The sequence below is a fragment of the Trichomycterus rosablanca genome, chromosome 21, assembly GCF_030014385.1.
Source record: "Trichomycterus rosablanca isolate fTriRos1 chromosome 21, fTriRos1.hap1, whole genome shotgun sequence".
Taxonomy (NCBI): Eukaryota; Metazoa; Chordata; class Actinopteri; order Siluriformes; family Trichomycteridae; genus Trichomycterus; species Trichomycterus rosablanca.
This window is the reverse complement of record NC_086008.1, coordinates 20,962,700-20,981,852: the sequence shown is the minus strand read 5'-3', so window position 1 is coordinate 20,981,852 and position 19,153 is coordinate 20,962,700. Positions and strand designations below refer to the sequence as shown.

At 46.4% G+C, this 19,153-nt stretch overlaps 3 protein-coding genes across 4 annotated transcripts; 2 read left to right on the top strand and 1 right to left on the bottom strand.

Annotated features, from left to right (window-relative positions):
* Positions 1-1,422: 1,422 nt before the first annotated feature.
* On the top strand, positions 1,423-5,164 carry dhfr (dihydrofolate reductase). The gene is made up of 6 exons (XM_063018218.1): positions 1,423-1,649; positions 3,073-3,122; positions 3,213-3,318; positions 3,480-3,606; positions 4,120-4,235; positions 4,999-5,164. The coding sequence occupies exons 1-6, from the start codon at positions 1,558-1,560 to the stop codon at positions 5,078-5,080; spliced, it is 573 nt and encodes a 190-aa protein (XP_062874288.1). The 5' UTR covers positions 1,423-1,557; the 3' UTR covers positions 5,081-5,164.
* Positions 5,165-11,464: 6,300 nt separating this feature from the next.
* On the top strand, positions 11,465-14,359 carry ankrd34bb (ankyrin repeat domain 34Bb). The gene is made up of 2 exons (XM_063017705.1): positions 11,465-11,733; positions 12,290-14,359. Exons 1-2 carry the CDS (start codon positions 11,531-11,533, stop codon positions 13,749-13,751), a joined length of 1,665 nt encoding a protein of 554 aa, XP_062873775.1. The 5' UTR covers positions 11,465-11,530; the 3' UTR covers positions 13,752-14,359.
* Positions 14,360-14,421: 62 nt separating this feature from the next.
* On the bottom strand, positions 14,422-19,078 carry fam151b (family with sequence similarity 151 member B). 2 transcript variants are annotated; one of them, XM_063017706.1, is made up of 6 exons: positions 18,894-19,078; positions 18,476-18,622; positions 17,916-18,075; positions 17,032-17,249; positions 16,006-16,141; positions 14,422-14,665 (listed from the first exon to the last, which is right to left on the bottom strand). In XM_063017706.1, exons 1-6 carry the CDS (start codon positions 19,003-19,005, stop codon positions 14,515-14,517), a joined length of 924 nt encoding a protein of 307 aa, XP_062873776.1. In that variant the 5' UTR covers positions 19,006-19,078; the 3' UTR covers positions 14,422-14,514. The 2 variants fall into 2 exon arrangements, with proteins under 2 accessions (XP_062873776.1, XP_062873777.1); XM_063017707.1 differs by having other exon boundaries at positions 18,476-18,607.
* Positions 19,079-19,153: the final 75 nt, after the last annotated feature.

Sequence of the window (19,153 nt, the reverse complement as noted above, 5' to 3'; positions counted from 1 at the left end):
ATTTAAAATTAAAAATAGACGCTATTCTGTTTACAGAAAGCAGCGTGAACAATACAAACATTTACCGCTACAAGCACAAACAATTTAGACTGCGGTAAAGTTGGTTTCATATTCGCATTTTCTGATTTCTTTCTTCAATAGCTTTTAAAAGATGCATCCAAAAAGGCTAATCTGTGTACCTGCTCATTGTTGGCAATCAAGACAATCAACTACATCTCAGTTTACTACCGAGTCTAAACACTCACATAACACAGAAACAGCAGCAGATAGAGATCATAGGGGTCCAAGCACTAAAACCATTTATTTTGTTTTAGGAAACACTTTTAATAGCTTTTTAACAGCTCATCGCTTCGAATTATGATTTTTTAAAATGAAATCGTTTCAGTGGCTTTTGAACAAACATTCTAAAAAATAAGTTGTTAATTGAGTGGAACCAACATGACATACATCACCTCTTACATACTGTATTAATATCTGCCTTATTAAGCTGACAAAATGTAATAAAAAAAAAAAAAAAAACCTTTTAAACAATTCTTCATAGTGCTCCACAACAAGTTGTACTTCATCAAGTGTAAGCCAGAAGACTTCACCTACTACTACACCTACTATACTCACACAGTCACCCTTTATTACATAATAAAAACATTTTTATTAATAACTTCAATAGCTTTTAAAATATTTGTCATATTGCTCTAGAACAGTGTTTTTATTATGTAATAAAGGGTTAAAGTGTCAGTATAAGAGTTGTAGTATGTAATGTAGGTTACACTCGATAAAATACAACTTATTTTAGCGCAATATGCTGAATACTTTAAATGCTATTGAAGTTATGAATAAAATTCTGTTTTTTATTATGTAATAAAGGGTAAAAGTGTCAGTATAAGAGTTGTAGTGTGTAATGTGGGTTACACTTGATAAAATATAACTTGTTTTGGAGTAATTTGGTGAATACTTTAAAAGCTATTTAAGTTATGAATAAAAATCTGTTTTTATTATGTAATAAAGAGTAAAAGTGTCAGTATAAGAGGTGTAGTGTGTAATGTGGGTTACACTTGATAAAATATAACTTGTTTTGGAGTAATATGCTGAATACTTTAAAAGCTATTTAAGTTATTAAATAAAAATAAGTTTTTTATTATGTAATAAAGGGTAAAAGTGTCAGTATAATAGTTGTAGTGTGTAATGTGGGTTACACTTGATAAAAGAGCTGTAGTATGTAATGTGGGTTGAATGTAGTATGTAATGTATGTAACCAAAGTGTAAACAAACAAACCACGTGGTTGTGTTTGCTGGGTGAATAAATACGTACATTTCTAATAGAGACCGAATACATGTGTCCGTGGTGATTAAACAGACGCTTTTTTGTCCCTTTCATTAATGGTTCGTCCTGGTCTGGGTCGCGGAGGTCCGGTGCTTTGTGTTTTGAAGCTCCTCCTGGCTGACGCTGTCAACAATGTCATTTCCGCCCGGTGTAAAGTCGAACTGGCGGGAATCTGTGCGCGCGCGACTTCACTTTAAATCTCCTCTCCTCGGTCTTCCGTTAAAATTCGGTTAATAATGGCTCGCGTGCTGAACTGTATAGTCGCGGTTTGTCCCGATATGGGAATCGGAAAGAACGGCAACTTACCCTGGCACCCGATCAGACTCAGGTAAGACCGGCTCGATCTCAAACCAACAATGTGTAGCGTAGCACCTAGGGTGCTAAGTAGACAGCATGATGCTTTTTACATGATATGTAGGGGACCTACGTAGAATTCGGGTTTGTGTTTAGGATCCGGCCGCTGAATCTTAAGTTTGAGTAAACGATTCCTTGAAAAGAGAGGAGTCGATTCTGATTCTAATGCCTAACGCTATGGACTAATCGAGTCAATTACAGATAAGAACTGAGAATCAATTCCACACAAAAACACGGGACAGATTTTTCCCCACAACTAAACATTAAAATGTGCATTTAAGATATATTACTGCAATCGTTATCCTACCTATTATTATTAGCTATTTATATTATAGTTTTGTCATGTTAAAGCATGCGTACTGATAAACAACATGATTTATTATATTTATAAAATAAATCTGTGGGGGTTTATGGGTATCGTTATTCAGTTTATCATTTATTAATATTATTTTCTTTTATTTATTTAAAAATTTTGGCTGTAATAAGTTTTTAAAAAAGACGACATATAAACGCTGAAATGCAAATCGACTCCGACTCTGAATCGACTCGTGTAAAGAACCCTTAAGACATGCTTTAAATCAACTGAGTCGATTCAGCAAAATGGGTTTCTCGGTTCTTCCATACAAAATGACAAACAAAACGATTCGGCTAACGTATTTTGGTGTATGGTGTATTTTATTCGTGTATTAAAGCTTTAAATATCAGTGTCGACATTGTCTACCATCCACTTACCTACAACTTTGTGAAGTTGTTTCTTCTAGCATGACATGGAATTTGCTTCATGTCAACCTGTGGAGAAAAGTTGCAGTTCTGTACCAAGTCAGCAGCTAAATACAAAAATAAATAAAAATAACACTAAACCTAGGTAACAGAATATTATACAGTACAACTCGTGGACCAATATATAAAGTTATATAAAACATATAAACCTACACGATATGACCAAAAGTATGTGAACACATTTCCTTCTTGAGATTAGTAGTTTGGCTACAGCCATTGCTAACTTGTGTATAAAATCAGTGTATGAAAACCTATTTGGGATGAATTAGAACCTCTACTCTAGGTTTTCTACATAGGTTGATGTAAACAGCTCAATAGTGGTAGGGAAATCCTGTCATAGAAGGCTACTACGACACAACAAGTTAACCAAGTTAACCATGACTTGTCAAGTCAGATTAGTCAAACTTCCCATACGATAATACCAATTAGATTGGTGTAAAGCACAACAGTGCTGGATAACCTTTTCTGGAGTAAGATCAGAAGAATCAGTAATATCTACTGTTATGTCTAATCAAGAAGGAATATTGGTCTGGGCTTTGGGAAATCCTATAGCTTAAAGATGAACATATTTATGGAAACTTTTATCCAGACTAATATGGACAATTTTGTATTTGCAGTAATGAATTCAAGCACTTTCAGAAGATGACCATGACTCCTTCAGTAGAAGGTAAACTGACCTTCGAACTAGCGTTAGGTTTATTACTTTACAACTCTTCACCACCATGCCTATGTCATAGTAACTGGATTGTGTGCCCAGGTAAAAAGAACGTGGTCATCATGGGCAGGAAGACGTGGTTCTCGATCCCAGCGCAGAATCGGCCTCTCAAGAACAGAATCAACGTCGTCCTGAGCCGAGAGCTCAAGTAAGAACGCCGTTCGCCTTCGAGTTAACGGTTAATCCGGTTTATTGCCACCTGTGCGAGGCTCATAAATGAATAAAACGTAACTGTTGTATGATTCCAGTACATTAACACTCTGAACGTTGGTGAAACCTCTGGCTAACAGTGGATTTTTCTGGATTTAGGACAGCTCCGGAGGGAGCACACTACCTAGCGGCTGACTTTAGCTCGGCGCTCCAGCTGCTGGAGAACCCAGAGCTGCAGACCGAAGCAGATCAAGTGTGGATAATCGGCGGCAGCTCGCTGTACAAGGTTGACACACACGTACACACATGCTGAGAGATTATTGAACGCATTCTGCATTCGGTAATGAAGTGGCACCCTCTGCGTATGTCCATGGAACGGTACCAAAGATGCGGCGTCTTTATCGCCAGCCTTCCACGCAACCTTCGTCCCTCTACAGCTGGTTGGCATGGGAACTGTGATGCTCAAGGACGCTTTTTACAAAGGCTGTTCTCCATCGTTCTCTTTCAGCCTCGCTGACTTCTCTTCCTCTTCGATCTTTCAGTGCCGTCTTGTACCTATTAAAGAGTGGCAAAAAGTATGTGGACACCCATCTGTAGTATTGAATTCGGGTGTTTCTTCCACACCCATCCACACTTAATTCCCACAGACACACTACAAAATATTGTGGAAAGCCTTCCCAGTAGAGAGCAGGCTATTTTTCCCATCACTGTGGCTTCGATCTGTCAGGGTCACTGGTTTTATGTTGATGATGTCTAACTTGCAAAGTAACAAGCAACAATAAAACACTTTTTCCTGCAGGAGGCCATGGATGCTTCGGGACGGATGCGTCTGTTTGTAACGAGGATTCAGAAGCAGTTTGAATGCGACACGTTCATCCCCAACATCGACTCGGAAAAGTTCAAGCTCCTGCCCGAGTGAGTGAAATATTACTTCTACGTATATTATCTTAAGATGCCCAATCTCAGGTGATGTATCACAGTAACTAGGCTTGTTTAGAAGGATTACCTTTGCTTACTTAGCTAATCGGTTAATTTATCAAGTTGACATATAGGTTAGAAAGGTTTTCTTAAAAGCTCATGTCTGGCCGCTCGGGTGGCGCAGCGGTAAAAACACACGCTGGAACCAGAGCTGGGATCTGGAATACATCGTATCGAATCTCAGCTCTGCCTGCCGTCTAAGGCTGAGCGGCCACGTGAACAACGGTTGGCCACAGAACTGGTGCGGTTACGACCTCTGCTGGCTGATTGGTGGCGCCTGCACGGAGATGAGAAAAGAGTGCTGTCAGGGTGTGTCTCTCCGTACACAACGCTGAGCTGCACTGCACTGCACTCGTCAAAGTGTAGGTGATGAGATGCATACGGCTGCTGCCCACGTGTCGGAGGGGGCGTGGGTTAGCTTCGTTCTCCTCGATCAGAACGGGGATCGACATTGGTGGAGAGGGAGCATGACGCAATCGGGCAATTGGACGCCCTAAAAGGGAGAAAAAGCAGACCAATAAAGGGTTAATCATCGTATTCTCCTGTAATGCTTGGCGAGAGGGTAGAATCCAGAGCCAATAAGCCAAAACCCCATTACTTGTAGGTGTCCACATTTTTGTGGTTGCTTAATGAATTCTAGCTGATTAACTTCCATTGCTCTTGGTCGAGCTAAAAGCTTCATTGCCATGTTTGTGTCCAGGTTCCCCGGAGTACCGACGGGCCCGCAGGAGGAAAACGGACTCCAGTATGTATTCGAAGTCTACGAGAGTGTGGAGCAGTGATGGAACGTTTTTGCGCTCTCACGGACTGATGATATCACGTCTTTGATTTACGTTTTCTCATAAAATAAATGCTGCATAAAACGACCGGAGATTTCTGAGCCTTTTCATCTTGGGGTTGTTTTGTTCCGTGGCGGCCGGCTCGCTCATCTCCATACGCGCCGCCGCTGGTGCGTCGAGTGGCCGCCGTGTAGCCGATCCCGCCTGTGAGCCGAGCGCCTCTCAAAGCCTTGATGAATATGCACGGCGTCTTTAGTCTGGGGAGCTAATTACCAACAAAGCTTTTACGTCTGCTTAGATCGGACGACAGTATTTACGGAGTCTCTCACACACACACACACACACACACACACGTTTTAACCCGTGTTCACCTGCAGTAACGCGCTAGCCCTTTAAGAAAAGCCAGAGGCGGCAATCAGCGCTAACCTTTGAGGTTGATTGGTTTCAGGTCCCAGCAGGAGGCCTCACGCTAGGCCAGAAATAAGTGTGATCGGCAGGCCGATTCCCCCTCCTGCCCTCCCGAGCCCCTTCCGCATCCTCAAGTGACAGACGGAATCATGCTACCGGTCGTCTGGCAGTAGCGCCGGACGCGACACACTTTCCTTCTCAGCTCTTGCAGTTTGTTGATACTGATCTTTTTGAGGTCTAGCAGTACAACAGGGACTGTCCAGAGAACAAATGACAATGTCGAGCATTCATTTACATTTTTGGCATTTGGCAGACACTTTTATCCAAAGCGACTTACAGTACTGTGACAGTATACTCAAGGGCCCAACAGTGGCAACCTGTCAGTGGTGGTGCTTGAACCAGCGACCTTTTGATTACTAGTCCAGCACCTTAACATCTAGGCTACAACTGCCCTTGCCCATTCGATACATTCGGGGTGGAGTTTAGTGAGCACTGAGGATCAAAGTTTAATGCACAGTAAAGTAGTAGAGAAAATAGGAAACTATAGCCACACTGCCAAGGTCAGGCCACGTTTCTAAACCTAGCCGAAAAAGGGAACTGCAGAAGTCAGTGAATCTCCGAATGAGTCCAACCGTGTTCCGTGATGGCCGCATTTCCACTGGACGTTTGCCTCTTGGTGGTGGTAACCCATAGCAACACTGGACTGGGGCTGGACACCACAGCTCCCCACCTAACGTGCAACCTTTGTGGCGGAATGGGACTCAATTGCTCCACCACGTTGAGCTAAACGAATGCTGGTTGTACCAGTAACCATAAACAGTCATTTTCATGGGCTCAAGAGTCAAAATCCATCATTGAACAATGTGACTACATGGTCCTGTTGGCCTTTATAAGAGGACACTGGTAGCAAACGAAGACCTTGTTGACGGCATCACATCAAGAAGAAGGTCAGGGAGTGACTGAGGGATGTGGACCAGAAGCCCTTGGTCTGCCTCTCATCCATCCATGAACTCTTCAAGAATAGGGCGGGTGTGAGCATGGTGTCAGGCTCTGGTTTCACCCTAAACCTCTTCTTTTAATGCCCATGTATACTTGCATACTTTTAAAGAGTTTTAGTGACTAAAACAAGGTTGAGAAACGCTGCTCTGGAGCACCGTGTCCACTTTCTGGAATCTTCTTGGAAGGTGTTGGACACGAGAAGGACACCAGAGCTTCCTTACAAACATAATGCAAACTCAAATGTTTTTGTTTGAGGACCTTGGTGGTGGCTTGCTGGGCTTTTTGAGCCCAAATTACATCAAGAAGAAGGTCAGGGAGCAACTAAAGGATGTGGACCAGAAGCCCTTGGTCTGCCTCTCATCCATCCGTGAACTCTACAAGAATAGGGCGGGTGTGAGCATGGTCTCAGGCTCTGGTTTCACCCTAGACCTCTTCTTTTAATGCCCATGTATACTTGCATACTTTTAAAGAGTTTTAAAAGTGGCCGTGTCCACTTTCTGGAATCTTCTCGGACAGTGTGGGACACGAGAAGGACGCCAGACCCTCCGCCGCGGTCGAGCGTTTCACGAGCATCGTCGCCCGCTCTCCTCATCGCAACAATCGGCTGCGGCGTCACTCGCCCGTCCGGCGTCACGGCCACGTCAGCGCCCCGCGGTGGCCTTCGGGGACGGTTCAGGGACGTCGGTGTCGATTGTGAAGGCTGAATACCTGCGCGCCGACTCCATCCACGAGCTCCGTCGCCTCCTCTCCAACGCAACAATAGAACCATCGGGCGCTGACGCTCGGCGCGAGAACTTGCTGCGTTATTCCTCCCTCTCTGGCGGCTGGATCCGGACCTGGGAGCGCTCACACCTGTTCCCTCCCTCGTTCACGCGCTCTCGCCGAGCACATTACAGACCCAGCGCGCACACACACACACACACACACACTCGCAGCGTCTCGTTTATTCTGCACTTGTTGACTCTTCGGTTCTTTTGATCTGCTGTATTGGATAACGCTCTGCCGTTCGGAGGGTCGCGAGGCGCACTCCAACCAAAACGGAGGGGATCTTCAAAGCAGCAGAGGTGAGTTCGGCTAGATTTGCTGATATACTTTCTTTACCGTTATGTCTACCGCCGCGGGCACTGGGTGTTGTGTTTGTACACATCCTTTGAACGAATCAAAACCTGCTTTTCTATAATCAAAATATTCACTCCAATAGTATGGCTAGTGAAAATATAACTCTTTCTAGACGCAACATCATTTTTTATTCTACAAACAAACAATTTTACCCAAAATAACTGAATTAAAAAGATGACAAATACACTATTTAGTCAGAAGTACGTGGGATTGTTGGACGTTTTACTCCTGAGAATGGACTCCTGAGAATACACTCACACACACACAGAGAAACGTTTAAGAACTGAAATGATCATCTAGGATTTTTTAAGATTAAAAATACAGATTCTGTTGACCTTTCGAAACCAGGCAAGAATCTCATGCCCATAACCACTGGCCCGGGGGGCAAAAGGTCCGATCAGGACGTTTAAAGCAACCAGAGTAATGGTAATGTAATGATACCGCCTGGACAAGGACATGTTTATATTTTGCCCCCCAAGAAAAGTTGGGAAGAGGCTGCTCAGGTGGCGCAGCGGTAAAAACACACGCTGGTACACCAGAGCTGGATCTCGAATACATCGTATTGAATCTCAGCTCTGCCTGCCGGCTGAGGCTGAGCGGCCACATGAACGACGTTTGACCTGTTGTTCAGATAGGGGTGGGATATTAAAAAAGCCGGATAGGGACTCTGATTGATGACGCCTGCACAGAGACGAGGAAAGAGTGCTGTCGGGGTGTGTCTGCACTGCACTCGTCAAAGTGTAGGTGATAAGATGCACACGGCTGCTGCCAACGTGTCGGAAGGGGCGTGGGTTAGCTTCGTTCTCCTCAATCAGAGCGGGGATCGGCACTGGGTGCAGGGCAAGACCCTGGACAGGGCATTCGAGTGGCGCAGCTCTTGAGTTTGAATCTGGGAACCTAGACAGACATGATCTGCTGTGTCTGAGGGAGGGTTGGCCCAAGGGATTCCTCAGTGTTGCTGCACTTGTGACCTCTGCTGGTTGGTTTAAGTGCTGCACAGAGATGGTGAATAATGAAGAGCAGCGATACTGATCCATGTGTGAACCCGCCTCGTGCAGGTGAAAAGAAGCGGTTGGCTACTGCACATGTGTCGGAGGGGTGTGTGTTAGGTACGGCCCTCATCAGCCAGGATCTAGATTGGGAGAAAAAGAGACCACCCTGGACAGGGCGCCAAACTATCGCAGGGCTTTGGCCACCCCTACCCTCAGCTAGTCACACATGTGTAGATGCCCGGCTGGCAGAGATTCAAACCCAGGTCTAAGCAACGGTGGGCTGGCATAATAGACAGCAGCACCACCTGAGCACCAGTACTCAGTTCAGAAGTGTGTTTTATCTGTCCTTGAAATCCTTAATTAACAAATTACAAAAGAATTAATGAACCAGCCAGGCGGGGGTCGGTTCTCACACCAGCACCAAACCTCATTGAGAATTCTTTCATCTATTAAACCTCCTGGCATGAATCACCGACCTGCACAGGTGCATGAAGTGGCCCGTTTGGTGTCGCAGCCCCGATCTGAGCCGTAACGCTCGTCTGCGACCCACACGGGAGCGAAAGAGGCTTCATTAAGGATTCTCTGTGTACGGGGGGTCGATTGAAGGCCGAGAGTGGAAGGCACAAAGCGCGCCGGGGCTGTAAATGCCATCCCGGGGGGCGCCGGCATTATCAGCCGGAGCTTGGGAGTGCGTGCAGCCAGCCGATCGAGGGTAATTTAATGTGGTAATTTTAGTAAGGAGGGACAATATTTTTGGGGACGAAATGAAGAATGTAACCAAGACAAAATAATAAACAATGACTGACTGTAGCCCAGATGTTGCTCTCCTAAGGGATTGCTCTGCGATGACACTAACATGTTAGTGTGGTATGATTAACAGGTACAGCAGTGTTGTTGGGATAGTAAACCCCTCAGTGTCGAAATATAAAGCCATCAAAACGCTTCCACTGAGGAAATCCCAACAACACTGCTGCACCTGCTACACTCATCACCAGAACAACACACACTATCATGTTATTACCATGTATTAGAAGGGGGGTGGGTCAATAGTCTCACAGATTTACATTTTCAGCATTTAGCAGACGCCTTTATCCAAAGCGATTTACATTACAGTTACAGTATATTGTCTGAGCAATTGAGGGTTAGGGGCCTTGCTCAAGGGCCCAACAGCAGCAATCTGGCAGTGGTGGGGCTTGAACCAGCGACCCTCTGATCACTGGTCCAGTACCTTAAACACTACTGTAGATGGCCAAAAGTATTTGGACACCTGACCATGAGTTTGTCAGATGTCCCATTTCAAGGCTCCTCACAAGACGTCCGTGTTTGGGAATTTGTGCCCATTTAGTACAAGAAACAACAGCATTTGTGTGGCTGGGCGCTGATGTAGGTCAATAAGCCTTAGCTGATGTTCCAGTTCATTCCAAAGCCATTCAGTGAGCCTAAGGTCAGGACTCTGCCGACCCTGACCAGGATAAAGAGGTTGATGTAAACGATTGTTGTTACAGATAAGCACAAGGTACAAGGTCACCCCCACAACGGTCTCCATCAGGGAGTCGAATCCTGAAGAGGCGAAACTTAACAAACGCCGTCTAATCATGTCTGGAATTTTTTTTTAGCCAAGAAAGATTTCTTTTAAATCCTGATGTCGATCAGGCGGTCACAAGAAAAAGAGACAGAAAAAAAGGGAACAACCTTGAGCTGATGGAATCTAACAGAGAGGCTGATGTACGGCGGTTAAATAACCAAGGCTGCTTCGGTCCTTTCACATGCAACCATGGTTATTAAAACAAAAATCCTCACATCGTTATAGACGACGTCAAAATCTTTTCAGGGTCTTTGACGAGGTTTATTTTTTCTCATGTTCCAACAATGACACATGGATACAACCAAGGATTTAAATGAAGGTACTGGACTAGCAATAGGAGGTTCAAACCCCATCACTGGCAGGTTGTCACTGTTGGAGCTGTCCACATCTTTATGACCATAGTGTGCATATACACTGATCAGCCTTGTTTCTACACTCAGTCCATTTTATCAGCTCCACTTACCATATAGAAGCACTTTGTAGCACACTGTAGTCCATCTGTTTCTCTACATGCCTTTTTACCCCCTTTCATGCTGTTCTTCAATGGTCAGGACCACCACAGAGCAGGTATTATTTAGGTGGTGGATGATTCTCAGCACTGCAGTGACACTGACATGGTGGTGGTGTGTTAGTGTGTGTTGTGCTGGTATGAGTGGATCAGACACAGCAGCGCTGCTGGAGTTTTTAAACACCTCACTGTCACTGCTGGACTGAGAATTGTCCACCAACCAAAAACATCCAGCCAACAGCGCCCCGTGGGCAGCGTCCTGTGACCACCGATGAAGGTCTAGGAGATGACCGACTCAAACAGCAGCAATAGATGAGCGATCGTCTCTGACTTTACATCTACAAGGTGGACCGACTAGGTAGGAGTGTCTAATAGAGTGGACAGTGAGTGGACACGGTGTTTAAAAACTCCATGATCCACCACCTAAATAATACCTGCTCTGTGGGGGTCCTGACCATTGAAGAACAGCATGAAAGGGGGTAACAAAGCATGTAGAGAAACAGATGGACTACAGTCAGTAATTGTAGAACAACAAAGTGCTTCTATATGGTAAGTGGAGCTGATAAAATGAACAGTGAGTGTAGAAACAAGGAGGTGGTTTTAATGTTATGGCTGATCAGTGTATATATAAACTGTGACCCGTCTAAGCAAATGGCCATGAAGATACGAGGTAGACGCGCCTATCAAAGCAGCCCCGGAGGCAACATCATTATGCAAACCATTATTTGACGCTTTCTTTGATCTCTTTGTGTCCCGCTGACAGCCGGCCAAAGCTTAAACACCGTCCGGCTGCCCATGAGCCCTTGACGAACAGAGCTGCCCGCCTCTAAAACCCCGATGCCATGGAGGACTCCACGGAGGTGTGGACCGACGGCAACTCCCTCCTGAAGGCTGTTTACCTGTGCCGCTTGCGCCTGACTCGGCTGCTGCTGGAGGGCGGAGCCTACATTAACGAAAGCAACGAGCGAGGCGAGACGCCGCTGATGATCGCCTGCAGGACTCACCACACTGATGCTCAGAGTGTGCCCAAGCACAAGATTGTCAGGTAATGCCAGGGTGGACACTCTCTTAGGTCCACTTCAGAGTTATTCCGGGGTTAAGAGGGTTCCAAGGGTTTTGAAGCTGCTGACTGAAGGTCCATCTTGCTTGTGTTGCTGGAGAATAGTATCTTAGCTTCACATCAGCAGCTCCACCGATGCAACCAAGCAACCAAAATGGTCCTGGTCTCTGCCAAACAGAGCAGTTGGGACCAGTGAGGTAAAGTGGGACTTGAGAGCTTAGGATCTGCTGGGGTTTTCTGGGAGTCTAGCAGATACAGTTGAGGTAAAAACTACCATGAGAAGTGTGGTATCTACCAGTCTACCAGCTGTGCCACCTTAGCACCCTACTGAGACCCTTAATAAATGCAGAGAAAATGGTAATGTAGGGGAATGTAGGGGAACTGCCATCCTGGAGCTTGGTTGGTGGACCTTCTTGCTTAGACCCAACTGATTCTGTCAAGTGTAGTGGGTTTGCTCTACAGCTTGATTAAGAATTGATTGATGACTGCAGGGTTTGGTCCCTCCCTCAATCAAATGGAAACTTCATCTTTCTCTCCACAGGTATCTGCTGGAGAACGGTGCTGACCCGAACATCCAGGACAAGTCCGGTAAGACGGCGCTGATGCATGCCTGCGTGGAGCGAGCCGGCGTGGAGGTCCTGTCCCAGCTGCTGTCTAGCGGGGCCGACCTAAGTTTAGAGGACCGCTCCGGTTCCTCTGCGCTAGTGTACGCCGTTAGCGCTGGAGACAAGGAAGCCCTGCGTGTGCTTCTTGATGCCTGTAAGGCCAAAGGCAAGGAGGTCATCATCATCACCACAGATAAACTCCCTACTGGGAGACAGATGACCAAGCAGTACCTGAACGTCCCTCCTCCTCCGGAGTTAGAGGATCGGCTGCACTGCGCCCCGACTGCCTGCATGTCACCCTCCGAAATCAAACTCTCTCCTCATCTTTCCTCCCGGGCAAGCCAGTCTCATAATGTCCCTCTGGATTCTGATCATTTGAAGCCAGGGTCGCCTATACCAGACCGGAGTCCACTGAAAGCTCCGGGTGTGGCTAAACTCCTTCACCTCCAGAGGCTGCACTCGGAGCCATGGCTAAATATCCCGCCATCGCTGTTGCTCCAGCAAAGCAAGGCGTCATCCCTGACCGAGGAGCTACTCGATATCACCCCGGAGGAGGAACTCTCTTTCGGCTTTATCAGCCACCGGCGCTCATCTCAAAGAGCGCCTATGGTTGCTCGTCATCAAAGTATGGATGCCACTGGCCTGCATCGATCCCTGGACCAGCCAACCGAGGCTGACAAAGAGCACAACAAGGAAGCTAAGTGGCTAAGCAGAAAGATGTCCTACGATGGCGTTTCCTTGCCGCATTCGGCCTCACACCAGAACCTTTCTAAAGATGCCTCAGCAGGTGAGGTTATGGACAAAGACCAGGACTGCCTTCCCAACCTGGCCGTGTCCAGCCTGCAGAACGTCGTCCGCCGTCGCAACATCGGCATGGACCACTACAGCTCGGACTCCCAGCTTCCTCAGTTCAGGAGCCAGCACTCGGACGAGCCTGCCAGAGCCGGAGCCGCAGGGACGGGGGAAACGGCGGGGGCGGAGAAGCGCAAGCTGGTTTTCAGTCGTTCGTCCACTCTGTCCGGCTCCAGGGAGTCTCTGGAGAGCATCGTCCAGCGGAGGAGCCCGGCAATGATGGAGCGCAGAGGTTCTGGGGCTCTCCTGCTGGACCATATCTCTCAGACTCGGCCGGGCTACCTGCCACCACTCAACCCTCACGCACCCATCCCGGATATCAAAGTCAACCCCACGCATACTGGCTCTGGCGGCGGCAAGTCTCGTCCTGCCACCGGCGCCGGATCCGGAAGCGTACCGATTGCTGCCGGTCAACGGCATTTCGTGCCCTGTGCTCCCAGCCTTCCCAGAGACCTAAAGTCCAAAAAGACTCTGTTGAGGAGACACTCCATGCAAACGGAACAGATCAAGCGCCTGGCTAACTACGAGGAGATCTTCGGACAGTGAGTGCCTCTGCGTTCGGGCGGTGATGTAAATAGCAGCTTCACGTACGTACTCGTAAACGAAAGGACGTGTGTATTCATTTATTTATCTTAATTAAGCACTTTAATTCTGGTCAAGGTGGTGGTGAACCTTGGGCCTATCCAGGGACACAGGGTGTCAGTTCACGCTAATTTGTTCCCACTTTGAACGCCTTTATTTGTCATATATACATCTACACGTGTACAGTAAGACGATATCCTTTCTTCGCATATTCCAGCTTGTTTTGTGGAAGCTGGGGTCAGAGTGTAGGCCATGCTCAAGGGCCCAACAGTGGCTGCATGGCAGAGCTGGGATTCGAACTCTTAACCTTTCAGTTGATAGTCCTAGGCTCTACCCACTTGGCTACCACTGTCCCTAATAGAAGCAATTTGATGATGCGCGTCCACCTACCACATGCTTGCAGAGGGCAGTTGGTGCCACCCAGTCTTGAAGCATCAACAATCAATCAAACAAACTGAACTGAACTGTGACGCTTGGCGTTTGAGCCAAACGCAACGAAACCAGGACAGAGTTGCAATCTGCTTCTTCTTACCATCATCTTATCTCACCGGCTTGTGTTTTGATTCTTGGTGCACCTACCTGAACACCAAGACCTTCACTTTGCCAGCCTGCTGCCAATAAATGACCCCAAATGTACCAGTGTTCAACTTTCGCCTTTATTAAAGTGTCTACCCAGCTGATCCTGAATTCTCTCGACAGTAATCTGTAAGACGTCATATTCTGGTCCCTAGTTGTTCCCAGGAAGTGCTCTGAACTTTGCAATCTGAGACTCCAAGAGATCGTAGTAGATCCTGGATCTGTTGAAGGTTTGCCTGTAAGGCAACAGATCCTCCACGTTCAGCGAGTCCGTCTGGCCTGTCCAGATCGTCAAAGTGTACCTGCGGAAGAGACACTCAATTTTTTTATTTTTTTATTTATTTTCTGCCCCAATACAGCCACCTATTCATTTAATTTACACCGACCAGGCATAACATTATGACGGATTATCTCTTCATCACGGCACCTGTTAGTAGGTGGGATATATTAGGCAGCAAGTGAACATTTTATCCTTACAGTTGATGTTAGAAGCAGATAAAAATTGTGACGACTAGACGACCGGGTCAGAGCATCTCCAAAACTGCAGCTCTTGTGGGGTGTGTCCCGGTCTGCGGTGGTCAGTATCTATCAAGAGTGGTCCAAGGAAGGAACAGTGGTAAACCCGGCGACGGGGTCATGGGCGGCCGAGGCTCATCGATGCACGTGTGGTCCGATCCAACAGTTCATGCTGGTTCTGATAGAAAGGTGTCAGAATACACAGGGCATCACAGTTTGTTGTCCAGTCAGGGTGCCCGTGCTGACCCCCCCCGCCCGCCCATGGCCGAGAGCGCCAACAATGGGCACGTGAGCATCGGGACTGGACCACGGAGCAATACAATCGGAAGGTGGCCTTCTACATCACGTGGACGGCCGGGTGCGTCCCATCGGGCGTCTGTGGTACGTGCTGGACAAACGAGTCCGATCCATGGAGGCCCCACGTCACAACTTACAGGAGGTAAAGGATCTGCTGCTGGTGTCATCTTGGTGCCAGATACCACAGCACACATTCAGGGGTCTAGTGGACTCCATGCCTTGACGGGTCAGGGCTGTTTTGGCAGCAAAAGGGGGACCAGCGTTATGCCTGATCGGTGTGTTATTTAATAGAAATAAGTCTTAATACCATGAGGGCATTATATAAATAAATAAAAGAATAAATGATCGTAGAGAAACATTATTAATTTGGTCTCTAAATACGTCCCCTCTTTGTTTAGGCTGCTACATAATAATGAACACAACTCATGATCTGGTGTCCAAACACTTTTGAAATATTTCACTCCACCCCCGTCTTGGATCGTATCCGCTCTGCTCTGCTCTTTTCGGCATTAAGTTGCGCGGTCACTGTTGGGACGCGTCTCGAGGACGACGAGCAGGCCGCTGAAGTGCACTGGCTCTGGAAGAGGGGGGATTAAACCAAGCCCGCCTGCTCCTCGGACGACCCCCCGGGCTGCTCTTCAATCCCCCTCCAACTCGGCGGAGTGCTTCTATCCGAGAGCGCCCAGAGGACCGGGGACCACCTGACACCCCTCATGCCGTGAACGCGTCCTGATGAACCGCTTTTGTTACACAACACGATTCCAATCAAGCAGCTAATCAACGTCTCGGCGCCGAGCCAGCACCCGGGAGGAATTCTGAAGACTCTTACCTGTCCGACTGCTCCAGGAGCCAGCGGAACTGGGAGAAGGACCGGGCCAGGAGAGCCGCTCGCACCGGGAACGTCACCGGCTGGGTCAGGTTCTTACACACCGCTTCCATCTGCTGAACCATCTCCCAACTGTAACCTTTCACCCAGGGGTGGGCAGGAGGGGTAGAAACAGCATGGTCAGCATGGTCAACAAGTCCGTGACTGTACACTGAATAATGGGAACAGTCAGTCGTTTATGCGACTTCAAGCTTCTCAGTGGGTTTGTCGGTGTTTATGACTATAGCTGGAGACTTCTCTGTGCCCATATAGATAGTTCTAGTCAAACAGAACATTCCAACTTGCAAAAACTCAAATAATTGTGACCTTGTGCTGGGGAAAATTAGTCCAGTTTGCTGGACATCCCAATTAAAAAAACAAACTGTATTAAAAATAGAGTGACCTTTATTTTAAAGCTGTATGTCTGTGGGAATTTGTGCCCATTCTGTCCCAAGATGACAACATTTGTATTAAATGCCTGGGCGCTGATGGTGTTCCGGTTCATACCAGAGCTGTCCAGTAGGGCTGAGGTCAGGGTTCTGTGCTGGCCACTGGACTTTCCTTGAACCAAGAAACCTTCTGGAGCAAGAAAGGTCCTTCCCTAAACTGTTGGTGCAAATCGGAAGCATATAATTTCCTAGCAAGTGCTGTGGCTAGAAAAATAAAAGGGGTGTCCTGATACTTTTTGCACATATAGTGTAGTTGAAGGTGCTGGAACATGGGTGGTGCTGTCCACAGGCAAGCAAGCTTTAAATTACCATGGGCTAAGATGCTGCAACAAACCAGAGTCTTGGGGCTTGACCTCTAAGCTCAGGGCAATGTTGATGAAAGAGTAAGGAAATCCGGCCTCATGTCACCTCATGTTTATACCCCAGTGATTGTAATTACAGGTTTATTAATCTCAATAATAATAATTCTTGCCTGTCTGGGTCACCACGGGTGCCAATACTAAATATTACTAAACATTAAGAACTACTGCGCATTATCTACCTGGGTTGTCGTTATACGGAGACCATCCAGTGGTCCAGCCCAGCGAGAGAACATCTTCCTCCCCCTTCAGAGCCACAGCTCGTAAAAACTCCTGGGCATCGAGAGGCGTGTCCGTGCCCCCAGGTCCGGGCAGGACGTCCGCGTTGATCCACACGGGCCCCTTCAGCTGAGCGCGGGCCTCGTCCAGCAAGGTCATGGACGGTGCGACTGCTGCCAAGCTTCACAGCAAAGAGGGTGTCATGCTCATGAAACTCGTATACAGTTACTTTAACTTAATCAAATCGACTCATAAGGACTCATTTGGAAGGTCAGGAATTGCTATTAGGGATCAGCCGGTGGGGCACCTACACAGACACACGATTGGCTCTGTCTGTAGATGAGGGGACAGTCATCGCTGGTGTAAGTCTGACCTCTGCTGACCAGTTGAGGTGCCTACACAGGGGGCGGCTGATCACGGGTGGCAGTGCATGGGAGAGACTGAGATAAGGTCCAATCGTCATGACTGGACTGGGTGAAAGGGGGGAAATACCATTAATAAACTGATAAAAAAGGTATTTGATTGAGAAGGCAAAGTTTTTTTAAAATAAAGATGATATACGTAGAAGTTAAATAACTTTGTTCATTAAATAAATAAAATAATATTCTATGACATTTGTTGAGTGTTTTTACTGACGTTGAATGATTTCATGTTTTGACGTGGACACTAAGGCGATAAAAATGAAGATCTAAGATCTAAAACAGTACAGACTGTTGAATTTAATTAGCACCAGAATAAATCAGAGTAAAACAAGCATAAAAAGAACTGAATCGAACAATAAGCCTATTTCTAAAGCCTGTATTTGGCCACATCGTGATCACCCAAATATCACACCGTATCCACTAACCTCTTGAAGTCCAGTTTGATCCCTTTGTCCGAGTGCACTACCATTTTCAACCACTCCTGTAGGGTTATATCGCTGTCAGTATTAGGCGGGTGAGCCATTATGGGCTCCTGAGGGTCACGTGTTCTCAGGAGCACGTCGGCTTCGATCATCTGGGCGTCACCTGTAAGCGAGAACACAAAAAAATCATGAAATCATCCAGAGACACAAATGGTTTGGCTTTCAGTGGATTTTATATATATATATATATGTACTATATGGCCAAAAGTATTTGGACACCTAACCATGAGCTTGTCGGACATCCCAATTCAAAAGCAAACCTTAAATCCTTAAAGCTAAAACAGCCGCTCTTCTGAGAAGGCTTCTCACAAGACTTTGAAGTATGTCTGTGGGAATTTGTTGGTCAAGAAAGTCTCAATACAGTCGATGTTCCGGTTCATCCCAGAGCTGTTGAGTGGGGCTGAGGTCAGGGCTCTGTGCAGGTCGCTGTTCATGTCTTTATAGGACTTGCTGTGGGCACAGGTGTGAGTGGGTGTGTGTGTGTGTATAGGTTTAAATCTCACCTTGTATTGCTTGAGTGATTTGGTGTTTACTGTTGGCAGCGTGGTACCACCGTATATCTGCACCATCTCTCTGCTGTAAGGTGCCTTTATTGATGAAGTAGTCCAGAGTTTTATCACTCATTGGTCCTGCGCCTGTTAAACGAGTTCCTTTATATTATAAAAATTAAATTAAATAAAATAAAACAGCCACATAAAGCAAGTTTATTAAACAATATTAACATTTGTTCCATCCATTAGACTGTAGGAACGTCAGAACTCATGATAAACGAATGAACTACAGTTTTTTTTTTACAGTTTTATTCTGTAATCTTTAAGAACTGATTATAGGTGCTGAAGCTTCATATTCAACAATAAACTTTATATATAAAGATGAAAATCATCTCATTCAGGATGTAAACAAGCTCTTGTAGGAACCCACCTGTGTCTTCAATCGATCTTTCAGATTTATAAAAGCACGCAGTCCAGGTCAAACCTGCAATAATCACAAATAAAATACAAAACCGCCGAAATCTGACTTTATTTAAACCCATAAGATTATTAAATCCGATAAAAATAAAACTACTGAAGCTGCTCAAACTCAAAACATCCGCGTTCCAACACGGACTGGACTCACGGCGCATTCCGCTCGTGTTGCATGCTGGGAAATGAAGTCACTCGACTAAACGTTTGTAGTTTTTT